A 16,913-nucleotide genomic window follows, 5' to 3' on the forward strand; every position below is an offset into this window, starting at 1 on the left:
CAAATGCAGCTGTCCCAGATGTGCGTATCACCATGGATCTCATTATCTGAATGTGCAAAGCCACAAGATCTCATGAACAAGACACAGCAATGTTTCACTTCGGCGGGCTCTGTCAGAAAGGAAGCGTAGAATAAATGGTGGCTTTATGCCTATGATCCAGCAAATTTCCAGGAAGGCAGTATAAAGGGGGCCTTTCTCGCTTTCTGACCATTAATCTTTTATTTAATCTCTGTGATCACTATTACTGTCATCATAATTTTAAGTACAGTCTGGGGGTGGTCCTAATGCATGAAGAAAAGTACTTAGGGCAATTATTTGGAAAAAGCAGCAATACAGCAATAGATATTATTGCGAAGAAGAAGAAGAAGAAGTCCATTTTTTTTTATGCAGCAAAATAAGCAAGTTCAATGTATTGTTAGCTAAATATTTCTAATTCCCCTAGATAATGGTCAACTATTGGATGGTGATGCATATCATCTGACTGGTCAAATTCAGACAAAAGCATACAATTCCATAAGAAAACTTTTACATGTCTTTGCGATATGCATATTGCATGTGCCAACATTGCAATATCGATATTTTTTCGATATGTTGTGCAGCCCTAGTTGCAGTTTTGCATTCAAAATGTATTTGTATAGGTATTTTTTGATTTATATTTCTTTTCTTCATTCTGTTTCAACTGCAGTAGTACACATAATATATTTAAATAAAATCCTTCTGCCAAAAATCCTCCCTCTGTTGTCAGTCAAATTTGTTTTCCTTTCATTCTGTCTCAAGATGAAACGGGATGAACAATGCATATCGACTACAGTGACCTAACTAATCGCTATTACCGATATCATCCCAATATTGCCAAAAGAAATCAAACACTTAAATCATAGCTATGGTACTACCTGGATAACTGTTACAAAACATAACCTTAAATATGGTTGTAACGTTAAAAAATAAAACGATTGAGTGACAATGACATCATTTATCATCTTGCTTTATTTTTGGTATGTTAGGCTTCTCTTATCTGTGCTACTATTGGCAGTGTTCACGTCATAATTACACAGTTGCTAAGGAGCTGTGACTGAAAGGAAAGCAATGCATCTGCCCTCTCACAAAGTGACCAATTTTCTGAAAGTGTTTGAACCATTTGCAAAGTAGTCTTCAAGAAACATGATCCAATAACGCACAAAGATCCACGCACATGCACGGGAAAAGCCGAGTTGACGACAACTGGATTACGGCACAATCACGGCAAAGCCCTTTTCATCAGAGAGGAGTAGAATCAATAAGCGAGGCTTTCTATGAGAGTCAACAGGTTCAGACATGGGCCAAACACTCAATCAGTGTGAGGGCTGTTCTCACAAAAAACGATGGATTCTTTGTGATGGAGATGGTTTGTGTGTGAATGAAAAGTCAGTGAAACCTCCCATGCATTAAACTGTGCTTTGAACTTTGTAGATTACGGCATTTATTCAGAGCAAAGTACAGTAAGCCTTGTGTGGAGTTTAGACTCTGCCTCTTGGCACCGCTGCAATGCCTTTGCCCAGCCAGTGAGTCATGTGTTGCTTTGAGAACTGTTTCAAGGCTTTAGTGTAAACAAAACAAATTTTAGCCAATAACAGACCACCTCCAAAACTGTCTGGTGTTTGCGTAAGCCAGTGGTTGAATTGCTTGAGTTTAGTTGATGTAATGCCACTGAAGCAACAGGTTTGGATCCGGGCACATGTATGAATGTACCGGTGTGTATGAATGTATGAATGAATGAAATAACTGTGAATGAGAGGTGAGTGGCCCGTAACAAATGTGGACGGTCATTTCAGTCATTTGATTAACTTTTTAAATGAGCAAAATCCAGTCCCTCTATCAGTTCATCATCATTTCTAACAGTTATTTAAAAAAAATCCATTGGTTGTCAAAGGGAAAGTCAACCCAAAATAATTAATTACAAAAATGTGTTCAATGAGACTCAATTAGTTGAAACTCGGCATTCTGATTAATATTGCGTTTGTGGAATATGAGTTAAGCAGCAAAATCCACCCCTTTTTAGCCATCGCAGGGGGCGGCCATTTTGTTGCTTCTGTCGACTGAAAATGACATCACAACTGCTCAGGGTTCAGTTAACGACAAATCTCCTCTCAGCTTCAGAAAACAGCAGTTGTGATGTCATTTTCAGTCGACAGAAGTGACAAAATGGCCGCCCCCAGAGATGGCTAATAAGGGGTGGATTAACTCTTATTCCACAAACGCAATATTTATCAAAATGCCTGGTTTCAACTAGTGGGCTTGCATGGAACATATTCTTGAAGAAAATATGTTTGGGTTGACTTCCGCTTTAACTCATATTCCACACAGGCAATATGAATCAGCCGTGTTTTGACTAGTGGAGGGGCATAGAACATATTGTAAAGAACATTTTGGGGTTGACTTCCCCTTTTAAGTTATATATAGTATATGCAGGAAAATGTGTGCACTGCTCTTAAAAAGTCTGAATTATAATCAAGTGGACACACAAGGGTATTATTGGACAGTGACAAATGACAATATACTGTACCCTCCATTAATTTCCAAATGTTCAGGGCCATTGCAGGGTTGGTAGACCACATGCTAGACTAGTGAAATTATATGTGCTTGAATGGGAACTGACACCGGCTGCACAGAAGTGGGCTATGTGAACCACTAACGCTACCACTTTAGTCCCGGCTAAACATTTTTATTGGTTAAGGGTACACTAAACAAACAGCCAGGAGGTCTATTTCTCTGTGTGATGCATCGTTTCATTTTTCCCGACCCAAAACGAACCGTCAGCCACCACCTCCGTGCTCTCTTGTTACTTTTGACCAGGAATGCTGCGCCAATGTTGAAATAGAAAGGCATTCCAGAATGTTGTGCTGATTATCTACGGAGCTGGTAACAGTCATATCGGTTTCTGTGCAAACGGGACAGCTGGAATGGTTCCTTGTCAAACCGCAAGTTTTGATTTAGCTGTCGAATTGGACCTGATTAGTCATGCATGTGCAGGTGTAGTGAAAGATGCGGGCGGTCAGTTTATATTTGATTATTCTAACATTTACGTTTTCCGGACATTGCAGAATTATTCAATGCCTGTGTGTATGTGTACCAGTAGAGGGTAGCATTTGATGGCCAAACATGCTAACGCACAATCTGTTATGTCCAGTTGGAGAAAGAGTTATACTTGTGGACTGAGCAAAGTCACATTAATGTTTTGAATCACTGCAGATGAACTGAAGTGAACTGAAGAACTCGAGCCGTTCAGAGAGAAAGAAAAAAAAAAAAAAAGTAGAATTAGAAAGCAAGTGAACATCAATGCAAGTTGTGGCCTCACTGTGTCGCTGAGGATAGCAAGCTACAAAAAAAAACAAAAAAAAAAAAAAATGAAGACAAAGTATAATCATAAAAGTTGGCAGCTTCACGTTATTTAGTTTCCAGTCTATTTTTAGTGCGTGTGGTGCAAAATGAACCCTCTGTGGGCATCAGAGTATCTATAGATCAGTGGGGTGGGTTACAGTCAGACTAAACTGTAAACAAGTCTCATTCAAAGAACCACACATCCAAACCATCTGACTCATCCTTTTCAAAGGGGAGCAAACTAACCAGCAGCTGCATGATGAATTCCCTTTAAAAAAAAAAAAAAAAAAAAGACTAAAAGTGCGGAAGCCAATGATGCAGGTGGCTGGAGTGGAGCTTGTATCGGACGACATATTTTACAGACCACAACAACAACAACACCAACAACAACAACAACAACAACCCTCCCTCCCACCCTCCTCTGGCTTTCAAAGGCGGGAGGGAGGAAGCACTTGGAAGCAACAGCCTTTTGTTCTCCAGACCCTTTCGCTCATTGGACGACGCAGTGATGCCATTAAGGCTTTAATCAAAACCGTTTCTGCATCAAGCCTTGAGTGACATCCCTACCCTTTCCCCAAATTGCTTCGCTTCCGAGTGAGAGAGCAAACAGGACGAGGACGACGACGAAAGCGGCGGGCAAAATGTGTGGGAATGTCTCGACATCATCACCATGGCGGCCAGCTCTACAACATGGCTTTAAATTAGGGGGAAAAGAAAACACACGCTAAAAAAAGGCAGTCCCCTAACTATACTCCTGCCTGCTAATTTGCCACCACTTGAAAAAGGAGGAAAATAGCAACCGTTTTAAATCACACTCCTTTTATGTTAGTGTGTGTATATGGAAGAATACTTAAACACAAGGGAGATCCAGGTCACTTGCACATACATTTTAACCATTGTGGGTGGAATCTATCTATAAGTTCTGGCTGCTCTCATATTAGAGGGAAGCAGAAATGGAGATGGCCTATGCTCCGGTTGTGATGGGCTGAGATGGGACAAGCGACAGCTGGCCTCGGAAGCGTCGTATCCGCGGCCAGGGCTCACTGCCACTTGCTTCGCAGCAGCTCTTGATCTAAGCCCACTACCCTGTGCAAAAGCCATCACCATCCTCTTCCAAATCATTCCCGTCTTCTCTTTAAGTTTAAGACCGGAATAGGCTGTGGAATGACGATAGCGATGACCGGTTGCCGCGTCGGAAAGGGAAACAAGTCGACCGACGTTTGCAAAAGGAATCAAGATGGCAGGCGTGTGTTCGATTTCTACCTTATCCAGCAGCGGCAGACAGCGGGGAACCCTCTGCTCCAGTTTAACAATGGTGATGAAGTCGCTCTCTTGCCGTTCATCTTCACTTGTGTTGCACAGCGACAGAGGGTGGTACTGCACAAAAAGACACAAAGGGACAGTTTGCAATCGGCTGAATCTGAACTGGACCCTGGACAAAATCCGGGCGCGGATGAAGGACCTAGATGAGCGCGGGTCAAAATGAAGTAAAAGCATCCAGCAAAGGTTTCTGGCGCGAGGCAATACAACGAAAGCCATCTTGCATTTGGATTCACTTTTACCGGAGATGCAACGGCACCAACTCCGTTGTGCTTAGTACTGTATGTGGTGAAAAGCGCTATATCGGCATTCTTCAATGTTAAAAAATGCTTGTATGAACAATATAACACGTATATTTTTAAAATACGCTTTTTTTTTTTTTTTTTTTTCACAATTTCAGCTGGTGGTGTGCCACGGGATTTTTCAATGAAAGACCGGAGGTTGACACCCGTGGTGCAGAACAGGGGTCCCCAACCAGCGGCAGGCTACACAGATGAAAGAGAAAAAAGACGTACAGGACTTCCGCTTTATTTATTATCCGAGGTTGAAAAATATTTCACTTTGAAAAGTGACCAGATTCTCCCCGTTACATTGACGACTGACTCTTAAACGCATGTCAAGTTGTCTCCGTCACGTGACGCTAATATTAAATGCTCAAGCTAGCAAATGAGTAAAATGAACAGATTTGTAAAGTTTCTTCCAATTCACGTATATATTTTATTACTGTTTATCAGTAAACGGTAAACCATCCCTAACCCCGACAAAAAATGTATGAAACATATAGCAGTTATTTTGACACACATTATAATGGAAATGCAAAAAAAAATAAATCATACAGGACAGATCTGAGCTGCACTATGTTTAGTGGAGTCAGTTGAGCTCACAGATCAACGCGCCCACCCAAAATGGTCCCACCCTCCCGGACCATGCACTGACCCATCGCGGCTTGGTCCTGCCACGTTAGGCCTCTTCATGTGGCCGCGGGCTGAGATCAACGGGGCTGCCCCTCGTCTTACCCAGCGGAAATCCCTAAATTAACCCCCCAAGGGTGACATCAACAGCTGGCACCCCGGTCAAGGGGGATTTGACGTAATGTTCTGCAAAGGGCTGGTGCTTGTCTGTCAGAGGGCAGAAGCAAAGAGGGGAGGAAAACAGCAGACTTGAAAAAAAGGAGAGGAAAAGCAAGTGGAGGAGTACGATAGAGAAACATGCTAAATGCACATTCTTCCTCACATTCTTGCTGACCCCCCCCCCCCCCCCCCCTCCCAAATACAACCAATGCCCGCCTCAGGAAGTAATGCAGCAACCCCTGGCCTGGCCTGCATACTGTTCTGCCAGCTGCCTCCACCAGCCCACATTTACTAGGAATGAATGAAAGGCTTACAGTTTAACTTGGCCCCTAACAATCAGAAGGGAAGACAATTTTACAAGAAGGTTTAATGATGGCATGACCTCCACTCTTGTTAAGTATTAGCTCTACGAGAGATGTTGAAAAGGAGTCAAGTGCAGTTCAAAAAAGGTTTTACAGAAACATTACTGTGCTTTTTAAATCTTATTGCACTCCGTGTCCCGATTGCCTCCACTTCTGAGTTACAATGAAAGTCGGGGGATGTTGAATTTGCCCAGTGGAGATAAAAACCAAAGTGCAGTGAAACCTCGAAAGTCAAATGTCCCTGAAGTCATAACATTCAACCAAGAGTTTGTTAAACAAAAAAAAGGTCCGTCCGGCTTTTTGAAGGCCCCCCCCACGTTCAGGTGTTTTACATCTTTGACAAGAGGGAGCACTATCTTCTATTTTGCCCTCACCGCTTCGAATCAGACGGCTGCAATCACTCTCCGTGTGACACGGCGGGTGCCGTCCGGCATTCAAAACCCGCACTGCCGTCAAGGTACGAATGGCATTAGGACAGACTGAAACGTCTTGATTTGTTTTTTTTGTGTGGCCTTGAGGAAAAAAAAAAAAGGGGCCTGAGAAAGCAAATCACAAAGTCTCCATTTCACAGAGACAAGAAACCACAGGGCACGCAAACAGTTCCCCACAGACTGTTAACAATGCTCAACTCCTCCATTCCGCCTCCTCCTCATCTGTCTAGATCTGTTGCAAACTGACGGGGACATGTCCCTTGGCTCTTTTGTAGCCACGATTAAAGGCATTCCTTTCCAGTTCAATCAAAGGCTGCTGCAAAAATATTCAGAGGCAAGAAACTAACAGCTTCAAAAACAAAATGCATGGACAGAAAAAGAGAAAAATAAATAGTAGCTGTGGTGAGAAGTCAATAATATTTTCCCCTTGCTTAGGCCTGCGGATGTTCTTTTTTCATTTGCCAATAATCAGCAAGAAGGCTTTCTAGTTCATCTGCTGCCAGAAAGTGTTGGGAGGGAGGAAGCTCATCAGGCTCCGCCGCTCAATTACTGGCAGTTCATCCTCTTCAGAAAAAGAACTATTGGATTAAAGAATGAACTGTCATTTAAGTAATGTTGACTGACTCCCTCCCTCACTCAAACACTTGATTGATTGCAGAGTGCCAACAAAACAGACGTTGCTTGGTTGATTTTTTTTTTTTTTTTTTTTTTTTTTGCTTTGTCGGGAACCAAAACTTGAGGTATGAGTAAAGTGAAGGGAGGCAAAGGGAGTAATTTGTGTTTTCAAAGCATTTACCATGCTAAACTCTAATTGATTAATTTGTCTTATTTATTGCTTTCATTTTCACCGTCTTTGTTTTGCTTTGTCAGCAACTGTTTTGTTGCAGCTGCAGCGATAAAAAATGTCTTTCATGTGACTTTTATGTCTAATAAAGCTGATATTGTTTATGATACTTCCGATTCTTTTATCAATTATGTTTGTTCAAAAATACATGGGAAGAGAACCTTTAAAAAAAAAATCACATTCACTAACAATCACAATATTTAGGGGGAAGAAAATTGCAATTTGATTATTTTTCCCTAAATAAAATTTTGCCCTAAATAAAGTGCAAAATTCCTTTATCAAAAACAAATTGTGATGAATGACATTTCAATTTACTTCAAAGATTCGATAAGATTCGTGTAAACTGAGGACCAGAATGGGTTAAACTTCAAAGTTGAAGTATCACAGTATACAATATAATGTACATTGAAATACTATGAAGTCACTTTTTTCTGTCAAATCAAATGTTTGAGTGAGTTAAAGAGCAAGCGCTGTCAATGCCGAGTTTGAGCATATCAGCAAATCTTGTCATTAAATCCGCTGTGGTTTGATATCCAGAACATGCGCAGAACCCAGATAAACATCCGCACGCATTTATCTGCATTCTACATTGATTATTTAGCAGGTGAATCAGTCTCAAATACCTACTGTAAATACTTCAAACTGCCCTGGCTTCTTTTGGGCTTCCAGTACCTTCACAGGCAAACACACAATGCAATCCCTCATCGAAAGAACTGGCATCTGTTGCACACAATGCAATCCCTCATCGAAAGAACTGGCATCTGTTGCTGCAAACTATTGGCGTACTCATAACACACCTACAAAAAATTTCGATAATTACGATGCCTTTGTTTGAGCCATACAAGAGCGACATCAAAGACGTAAGCGTCTGAATAAAGGCCCAAGTCTGTTGTTGCTAGAGGCGCACATGCATGTGCTTGCATGTGAACATATCGTATCGGCAACGATGTGCAGTGGTGCAGGGGGACGCAATCGATCACGTAACATAAGAGCTCGGATGGCTGTATGTGGTCAAATGTTCTGACAAGAGATCAAATTTGTCCTTGGACTAAAGGCCGAGATAGACCAATCCGACGTTGGCCAACTGTGACCGACGCTTACCCCCCCCCCCCCCCCCAAATGGTAAATGTCTTTCGACGTTGCATTTTTAACTATGTGAAGCACATTGAGTTACCTTGTGCATGTAATGCGCTACATACAGGAAATGAAACTGCCTTGCCTTGCGTAAGGAGGTTGTTATCATTAATAAGCAATTAATGCAATTCAAGCAATTCAATTGATCATACAACAAGTTGGGCGCCTGCGCGTGTACTTTTTGCACGTGCTAACGTTCCAAGCTGAGGCTCGTCATTTTCAACCGTGCTGGGTCCACACGAATGCAGCGCCCAAAAAGATTAAATGCGGCAAATGAAAAGTGGTCTTGAAAAACGGCCAATTTGAGACCTGCTGTTAAATCCAGGCTCGAAAATGTCATCTGAACAAATGACCAAAATGGCAGTTCAAATCCATTCTCAGGTGTACTGCGGCAGTGGGGAAAATGTCCCCTTTGTCTCTCCTCTTTCATAGTACGTATTTGGGAAAAAGCATCTCCTTGCAAATGCAAACGAACAGGAGACTTTAGTGCATTGGACCTGTCAAAATAAAAGGCGTGTTTTCTCTGGCTCATTTTATCAACAGTGTCAGCCTGTATTCAAGAACATTTACCACAGAGAATGACTTGAAGAAATATGATCTCATAATGAGACCTGAGTAATTACCACGAGGGCTTAATTTGCTTGGCAGGGAGGGTACGTACTTCATTAAAAAGTTTTGATTCTATAAAAGGGATGAGACTAAAAAAAAAAATGAATATGATGCGGGAAAAGTGAAAAGTTAAAGGTGACACAAGTGGCAATTACGGAAAACTGACTTTAAATGTCTTGTATATAAATATTTGAGAATGTCATTCCTGCCCAGGGATTTTTTTTTTGTAAACTGCCAGCTGGCCATTTTAATAAATGCATATGCTGTATTTGCGGGTGCACTTCACCATTTTCCCCCCCATTGAACGTAAAATTCAAATTCTACAAACTGTTTTTAATTGTGAAAAAAATAGTACGATTTTCATTGCTGATGCCTCCTTTAAGATTCTCTCAGGTATCGTTGCCTTTCCTGGCTGTGCTCCATTCTCAAAGGTCTTATGTAACTTTGATGTACTGTCATTGAAGTAGGATGACTCGAAAAATCAAACTCTTTTGGGTTATTTCCCTGTTCGCAAGGTGAGTTTTTTGTTATTCAAATGTGTCACTGCTGTGTTGAAGTAAAAATGTTGCTGATTGCAATGATGAAAAGTCATCTTGGGTGTTGCTGTTTACAATGTGGGCTGCTGGTTATTATTTTCCATATTCAAAATAACATTTGCTTGTTTTTGTTTTGGAATTGATTTCAGCAATATTGTGGATATTTACTCCTTTTGAGGTTCAGTATTTGCGCCTGTGCTGGATCATGTTTTTTTTTTTTTAAGCAGTCGTTGTTTCAAGTTCAAATGTACCATTACCTGTGACAATTTATTTCACCTAGTATCTTGTTGTGCTGATAAATGAGCATTTTTTGAGAAAACATGACTGATGACTGAACAGGGAACATTTGAGGATTTTCTTTATTGCGCTGTTTTGTTGAATGATTATGCTATTCTGCAATGTCCCATATTGTAATTTGAATCACATTAAACATTAGCCTGATTAATAATGTTTTTCTTTAAAAAAATGGTACCTATGTAGAAAATTCTGCCAGGTTTTGTAAAATTGAATGTTCAAGTGAAGGAAATACCCCCAAACAATGCCCAGTGTGTGGCTGTATATTACTTATCCTTTTATGACAGTGACTGGAGATGAACCCAGCTAAAAAAAAACAAAAAACCTTGCGCTGGTTACCAATCACAGGGTAATTATGGGCACTAAATGGGAATTGTTCTCATGCCAAGCAAAAAATCGCTACACCATCACGACTAAATGATAAGTCATGAAAGATCGCTTACTTCCTGCTCAGGTTAGTTTGACTCGCTTTTAGCGCACATTGCATCCATGTATGTACACAAAACATACCAAGGCTAGCAACAACACCTCAGAGCGCTCCATCAGCCTCAGGCTAGCACTGCACTATACATTTCAAAGCGCCGAGTTCAACATAAACACAACACTTCCCTGTCATAACAGGTCAGCGGCTTGGTAACCCAGCAGTTTGTTAGGATTGCAGTGATCCCTTTTCCATGTAGACACGGAGGCCACATCCACACGTCCTCCAGGCTTCCTTTGGCCCTTCACTGGCCTGCAGGATGGCTCCACCTCGCTCACGTTTCCACAACATCATCAAGGGAGAAACTGCTAACTTTTCACCTTGTCAATCACTTTTGTAAATCTGAAGTGAGAAGTAAGGAAGACTGTTTTACCAAAGGGTACTCAAAGTAAAGAAGAATTAATGCTTCACGATAATAACTAACTTAATTGAGTGTCAATGTGAATCTGAAGTCACCTTTTGCTAAACCAAACAGCAGAGTTCACATGAAGCTACCTGTAGCTGCCCGCTAGCTGTGTAGCACCGATGAATAGTTCATGTCTGGTTATTGGTTACAAGGTGAAAATGTATTGATGAATACGGAATGATAATGTGAGCTGAAACACAATAATGGACATTGAAGCACTGTCTATACAGTACAAGCTACATTCAGTTTTTTTTTAAATTGCACTATAAAAAGGGGGAAAAAAATGAATTCATGAGGAAATCAAGCCAAACCTTTTTTTTTCAAGAATATGTTCCCAGCAGGCCCACTAATTGAAACACGGCATTCTGATTAATATTGCGTTTGTGGAATATGAGTTAAGCAGCAAAGTCCACCCCTTTTTAGCCATCTCAGGTGCGGCCATTTTGTCACTTATGTCGACTGAAAATGACATCACAACTGCTCAGGTAACAACTAATCACGGCTCAGCTTCAGAAAACAGGTCAGCTGTGATGTGTCGTTACCTAAGCAGTTGTGATGTCATTTCTCAGTCGACAGAAGTGACAAAATGGCCGCCCCCAGAGATGGCTAAAAACAGGTGAATTAAGTCTTATTCCACAAACTGAATATTCAGGATGCCAGAATTGTTTCAACTAGTGGGCTTGCATAGGACATATTCTTGAAAAAAAAATGTTTCGGTTGACTTCCTCTTTAAGTCACATACAATATAAAGAAGGAATGGTGGCATTTATTGACTATTTGTAAGAATGCATCTGTTTTAGATAACATCTCTGGTAAAAGAACATTTTGACTTCAAAGAGATGTGAGTGCCCGTACTGTATTGCATTTTTTCCTTTGTTGAAGTCCTTGGCTCTCATGCAGCAATCTGCACCTGCTTACACCCCTGAGATTTCATCCCTAACTTGAATGAAGCGTATTAACAGCATTCGAGACACCACTACTTGAGGATATGTGGTAGTCAGACTGAGCGTGAAATCTTAAAATTGCAATCAAAACAAACATTTCTAATCAAATGATGAGTATGCTCCGCTGCCTTTTGGACACGCTCAACCGCTGATGAATAGCAGATATCATCACCACTAAGTAGCACAAAACTGAACATTGTGGCTAATGTCTACATGAAACTTTATGGTTCTTAACCCACATTTTTAATGCAAATATATACTGTACTTGTACTTTATTGTCATGCATGCATTTTTAAATGTACTGTTTGTACTGAAAAAAGTTTATTCATAAAATGTTTAGGTTATTCAAAATATAGAGTTAGTTACTTACATTCCGAAACACAACACGATTGGGGGCAACATTTACTCGCAGGAGACAGCAGTGGGTTGATTCACCGTAGTTGCCGTTCGTATTCAATTACAACAGGCTGCTAAGGGGGATATCATATATATTTTATTTATATTTTGGAATCTCACAGCTGACATTTCCCTCTGTGTGTGAACACTGCAAAATATTCCATGCAAAGCAATTATATTATACATATTACCACATTTCAAGACATTATCAAGAAATCTGCCATAAACAAAAGGAGTATGGCTGACTGACAGTTGACTGAATTAGACTTTAAACTTGGATGTGGTCTACCCAGAAATGTTCTTGGCAAAAGTACATTCTAAGATTCCAACCTAAAAAAAGCCTTCAGATGATAATTTTACCCTGTATGTCATAACCTAATATTATGTCACCCAGCAGGAAAGGACTCTTTTTCTTCACCCCAACAACCCCCCACCACCACCACCGATGTCAAAAAGAGACGGTGACATTGAGCATCGAGGGAAAGTAAACAGAAAATACAACAAAAAAAAAAAAAATTAAATTAAAGGCTTTTCCACGTTATTCGTGATCTTCTCCAGTGTTCATGTGGTCACACTGTCCGCACACTTAGCAACTCCTTAGCAACTTGCCAGTAAATAGTTGAAAACAGCATCTCTGATGTGGTCCCTTGCTGCTTAGAACAGTGATTCCCAAACAGAGCGCTTAAAAGGTGAGTCATGGGAACTTATTCAATTTCACTTGCTTTCACTATTATTCAATTACAAATTACATATACATATATATATACATATATATATACATATATATATATATATATATATATATATATATATATATATATATATATATATATATATATATATATTCCAGCTATTCGCGGGGGATGTACAGTATGTTCAATACAGAGAGAGGTGGAGGGGTCGGAGGGGTTAGCGTTGCCGTGGTATGGGCACGCAGCCAAAAGCATGGAGCTGCTCGTGGAATGCCATGGAAAAATGAGACAGGAATGCAGACTCCACTGAGCAGTGTAAACAGGCTGGGCTGAGAGAAATGCTGCCAAGCCGCTTTGAAGTCGCTTCAATCTCCTCATCGCACAAACGCAGGCGCGACAAAGAACGATTCAGGAAAGGGTGCAAGGCATTCCATGTGCACAGTACATACAATTCTGAATTTGACCAAGTGTGTTTTTTTTTTTTTCTTTGGCTCCCTTTGCAACACCTAATCCCAAAAGTAGTGGAGCGATGAAACTGAGCCTCAATGAACAGTACTTTTATCTGTACTCTTGTAGACTCAAAATTAATTGCCACTTTTGTTGAGACCTCAAACACAAAATGTGAACATAATCCATATAAAAATGCGAACTGTGTTCCATGGACAACGGTCCCCCTACTATGTTGCCATTTTTTTGCATATTTATTTTGACACATAAACATATTACACCATAAGGCAACATTCAACTCCTTTTAATTAATCAGCCAATTAATCGGTGATGGGAATTTTATTACGCCAAGTATAGGAATCCGCATCAACCTTAAAAAAAAAAAAAAAAAAATCCATATTGGTAAATGTTTAATGCTCTTCTATTATAAATCATTTTTACCTTTAACTTCGACTCGGAGTGACAAATAAAAAGCTACAAGCAAGCGCACTGAGAGCATATAAGAGTGAGAACAAACACTGGAATACTTTCAAAAAGTACTTCTCTACGTTTAAGTGCTTTTGAGTAAGTTTAAATGTGTTTGAAGCAACTGTGGAGAGGTAAAACTAGAACAACAATATTTGGTATGGTATTATTTATTTATTTTAATTCCATCTATTATTAATCACCGATTAGTATACCTCAGAGTTTCCCTTTGGTGGGATAAAATAAACAAGTGTATATGAGAACAACCAAGTTCGCACTTTTTTATAATTACCATCTTGAACATCTGAAATGCACTCCTACCCGATCAAGCCCAATTCCGATCAGATTTTATTCCGAACAAGTGGGGTGATTTATGTCAATTGATAAATGGACGGAGCGATGTTTTGTTGACAAGCAAGTCACTAACGGCTTCTTCTTCTACTATTATTTCCGTTATATCTGTGCATGTCAAAACAATTAGTTCGGATCCAAAGTGTGATGCGTGAACACGCAAGTCCTAATCGAATCAATATTTTTGGGGAAATTTTGCCCATGTAAAGGTAGCCGGTATTTGTAACAGCAACAAAATGTACACACAAGTGACCACACCTGCCTGTGCAGTCACACACAGTACATCCACACAAAGATACAGACGCCCACACTTGTCTCCCTGAACACACAGCACTTCAAAGCCCTGGCCCGCTAACCAGAGGGAATTTTACGATGCGACTTCGACTGCATAATTGCACCCGCCTACCCATAACCCTCCGCACCCCTACGATACACTGGTCGGTTAGCGCTGCTTCAATATGGCCTTTCAACATCTTTGTTGAACATGCAGCAGTGATATCAGACTAAGAATGTCTCCGGTGTAGACAGCAGACATGCAGGCACCAGAGCCTCTACCTCAGCGTCGGAGCCAGCAGGCTGTGGAATCCACTGAAGTGGGCAGGTAAACACGTAAAACGGTTGCCCTTTGGAACGCCACTCTCGTCACTCCGCCATGTCATCCAAAGTGTGTACATGAGCGCTTTTTTGTTTCTCATCAAAGGGGTGCAAGTACACAACGTTTTGGAGGTATACAGTAGTGTCGTTTTTGCAGGGTACGGTAAAAACTTAAAGGCCTTGTAGCTCTTCCAAGTTTTGGCCTTTCATCCAGCCACAAACTGTTTTAGGTCACTGAAAATGGGATTTTAGAAAAGCATTGTGGAGACTCTTAATTGGTGGTCCCCCAATTTCAAGCAACCGACATAGTACTAGCGCTGATATTTCAGTGATCCCAGATCAGAACATTTCAGACTTCTCATAGAAACCCAAGTGAGCTGGTTCGATTTTGAGTATTTAAAAAAAAAAAAAAAAAAAAAAAAAAAATGCATTCTAACCAAAGTCAACTAAGATGGTGTGAGTGAGTGCGGGGCCGCCGCTAACCAAAGCCGTATCAACCCATGTAAAGCTTTTCCTTTTAAATAACTTAAAATAGCTTACTTTAACCTCCAGGATCCCTTGCCGTAAACTGGCCAACAACAGAAACCAGCAAAGTATTTTCACTTTTGGTAAAGTTTTAAATCCATCCGTGTTCTGTCGTACCAGGCAGCTAGCGCTAAGCTAACCGTCTCTCTGGTCCAGCGTCCAAGTTTGCAAACTCACTTCGTGCTAGCACGGCGTCAGAGGCCAACAGTGAACAATAAAGGCGTTGATACACCACTATGGGAGTGACGGCCCTGTGTCTTTGACCCTGTACGTCAGTTCCCACAATTCTGTGAGTAGCAAGATGTAATTTGTTAATTTTGTATCAAGATAAAACAATATTGCTCTGTTTTACTGTGTAAGTAAGTAATCTTTTTTTTGTTTCAGCGAAAATGTCACATGATAACAATCAATCAACATAATCGAGTTTATTAACAATGTAAAATGCAACTTGTAGAACACAGAACTATTGAGCAATATCTGCGACTGCACTTTGCCACAGATGTTCTTTCCTTGTTTTGCAGGACTGCAACATAAGTTACGATACAGTGGTACACAGATCAACAGCACTCTGTTCTGGATGCAGTGACCAATCCTAGCAATGCTATTGCTAACTGACAGTGCCTCAGCCTAGACATCGGGCAAAGTGGGTTACGCTTGTCCCGATCACGTTTTTTTAAGGTCCGAGTCCGAGTCTTTTGATTTTGAGATCTGTGATTTGCGCTGAAACTCTTAGTGGGTTTTAGCCATGACATTTACACTAATTGAATGGCAACTTTAACCCGGGTTATCTTTATAAAGACAACATATCAATGTACTGGACGCTTTGTAAAAATTTCATGTTATTGCCTGGGCATGCAAATGGAACCAATTTAGTTGAATGGCCCATATAATCATTACCATAGAATGAGGGATTTCTCAGTTTGACACATTCGATTTAATGGTAAACAACACATTTACATAGTTAGTTAAAGGCTTGTGCAAGCTAAAATGAATAGCCCAAGCATGCTCCGTATGTTGGGTACGTGCGTGACTTCTCTCAACTACAAACAATCCTATTGATTTATGACCTCGTTAAATGCAACGAGTAGGGAACAAGCTTGCTTGTCACTAAATTATTTACAGTCGTTGTTTGGACGTGTCACAGTTGGCTAATCTGTCCGTCGCCCTTCTCAACTGTCTCAACTCTTCAACGATGCCGTTTTGCGAGGAGGCTCTTTATATCAGGCAAGGCGGATTTATTTAAGGATATCCTTTTGGTTTGCCTCTCGCTTCAAACCTCACTCGCGGAGGAGAGTGACATGTCTGTTGGGTGTGTGTGTGTGGGTCACATAAACTACATCGCGCCGGGAAAAAAAAGGCACACTACTGAGTTATATAAAACTAAGACAGACACTACTGTACTATTGCCAATATATTTGCACATTTAGATGAATTTGTAGCTTTGTGACCTTTTAAATGTTCAGAAAATAATAAAAAACGATCTCTCTCGCCCGATGCCGGATCAGCTGAAAATCACGTGATCGACCCCGATTTCCCATCACGTGATGGGATCGCGACAGCCCAAAAGTGGGTGACACATCCAAAATATATCCTCAAGTCTCCGGAGAATGAGGTGGTTTTACAAAGATGGCATTATTTATACATTCTTCCTCATT

The 16,913-nt window shown here is 40.7% G+C and overlaps 1 protein-coding gene across 4 annotated transcripts in view; it reads right to left on the bottom strand.

Moving 5' to 3' along the window:
- Positions 1-16,913, bottom strand: part of rnf43 (ring finger protein 43) — an 85,385-nt gene that overhangs the window by 28,812 nt on the left and 39,660 nt on the right. For 3 of the 4 annotated variants that reach the window (XM_086012233.1, XM_086012235.1, XM_086012232.1), the window contains one exon: positions 4,621-4,734. In XM_086012233.1, coding sequence (XP_085868359.1) covers positions 4,621-4,734 — 114 coding nt within the window. Of the gene's footprint in view, positions 1-4,620; positions 4,735-15,273; positions 15,456-16,913 lie in introns of those variants that run through there. The other variant, XM_086012234.1, reaches the window with a different exon arrangement.

This window comes from Filicampus tigris, chromosome 17 (genome assembly GCF_054856515.1).
Source record: "Filicampus tigris isolate MCC_2025a chromosome 17, RoL_Ftig_1.0, whole genome shotgun sequence".
In the NCBI taxonomy this organism is placed as follows: domain Eukaryota; kingdom Metazoa; phylum Chordata; class Actinopteri; order Syngnathiformes; family Syngnathidae; genus Filicampus; species Filicampus tigris.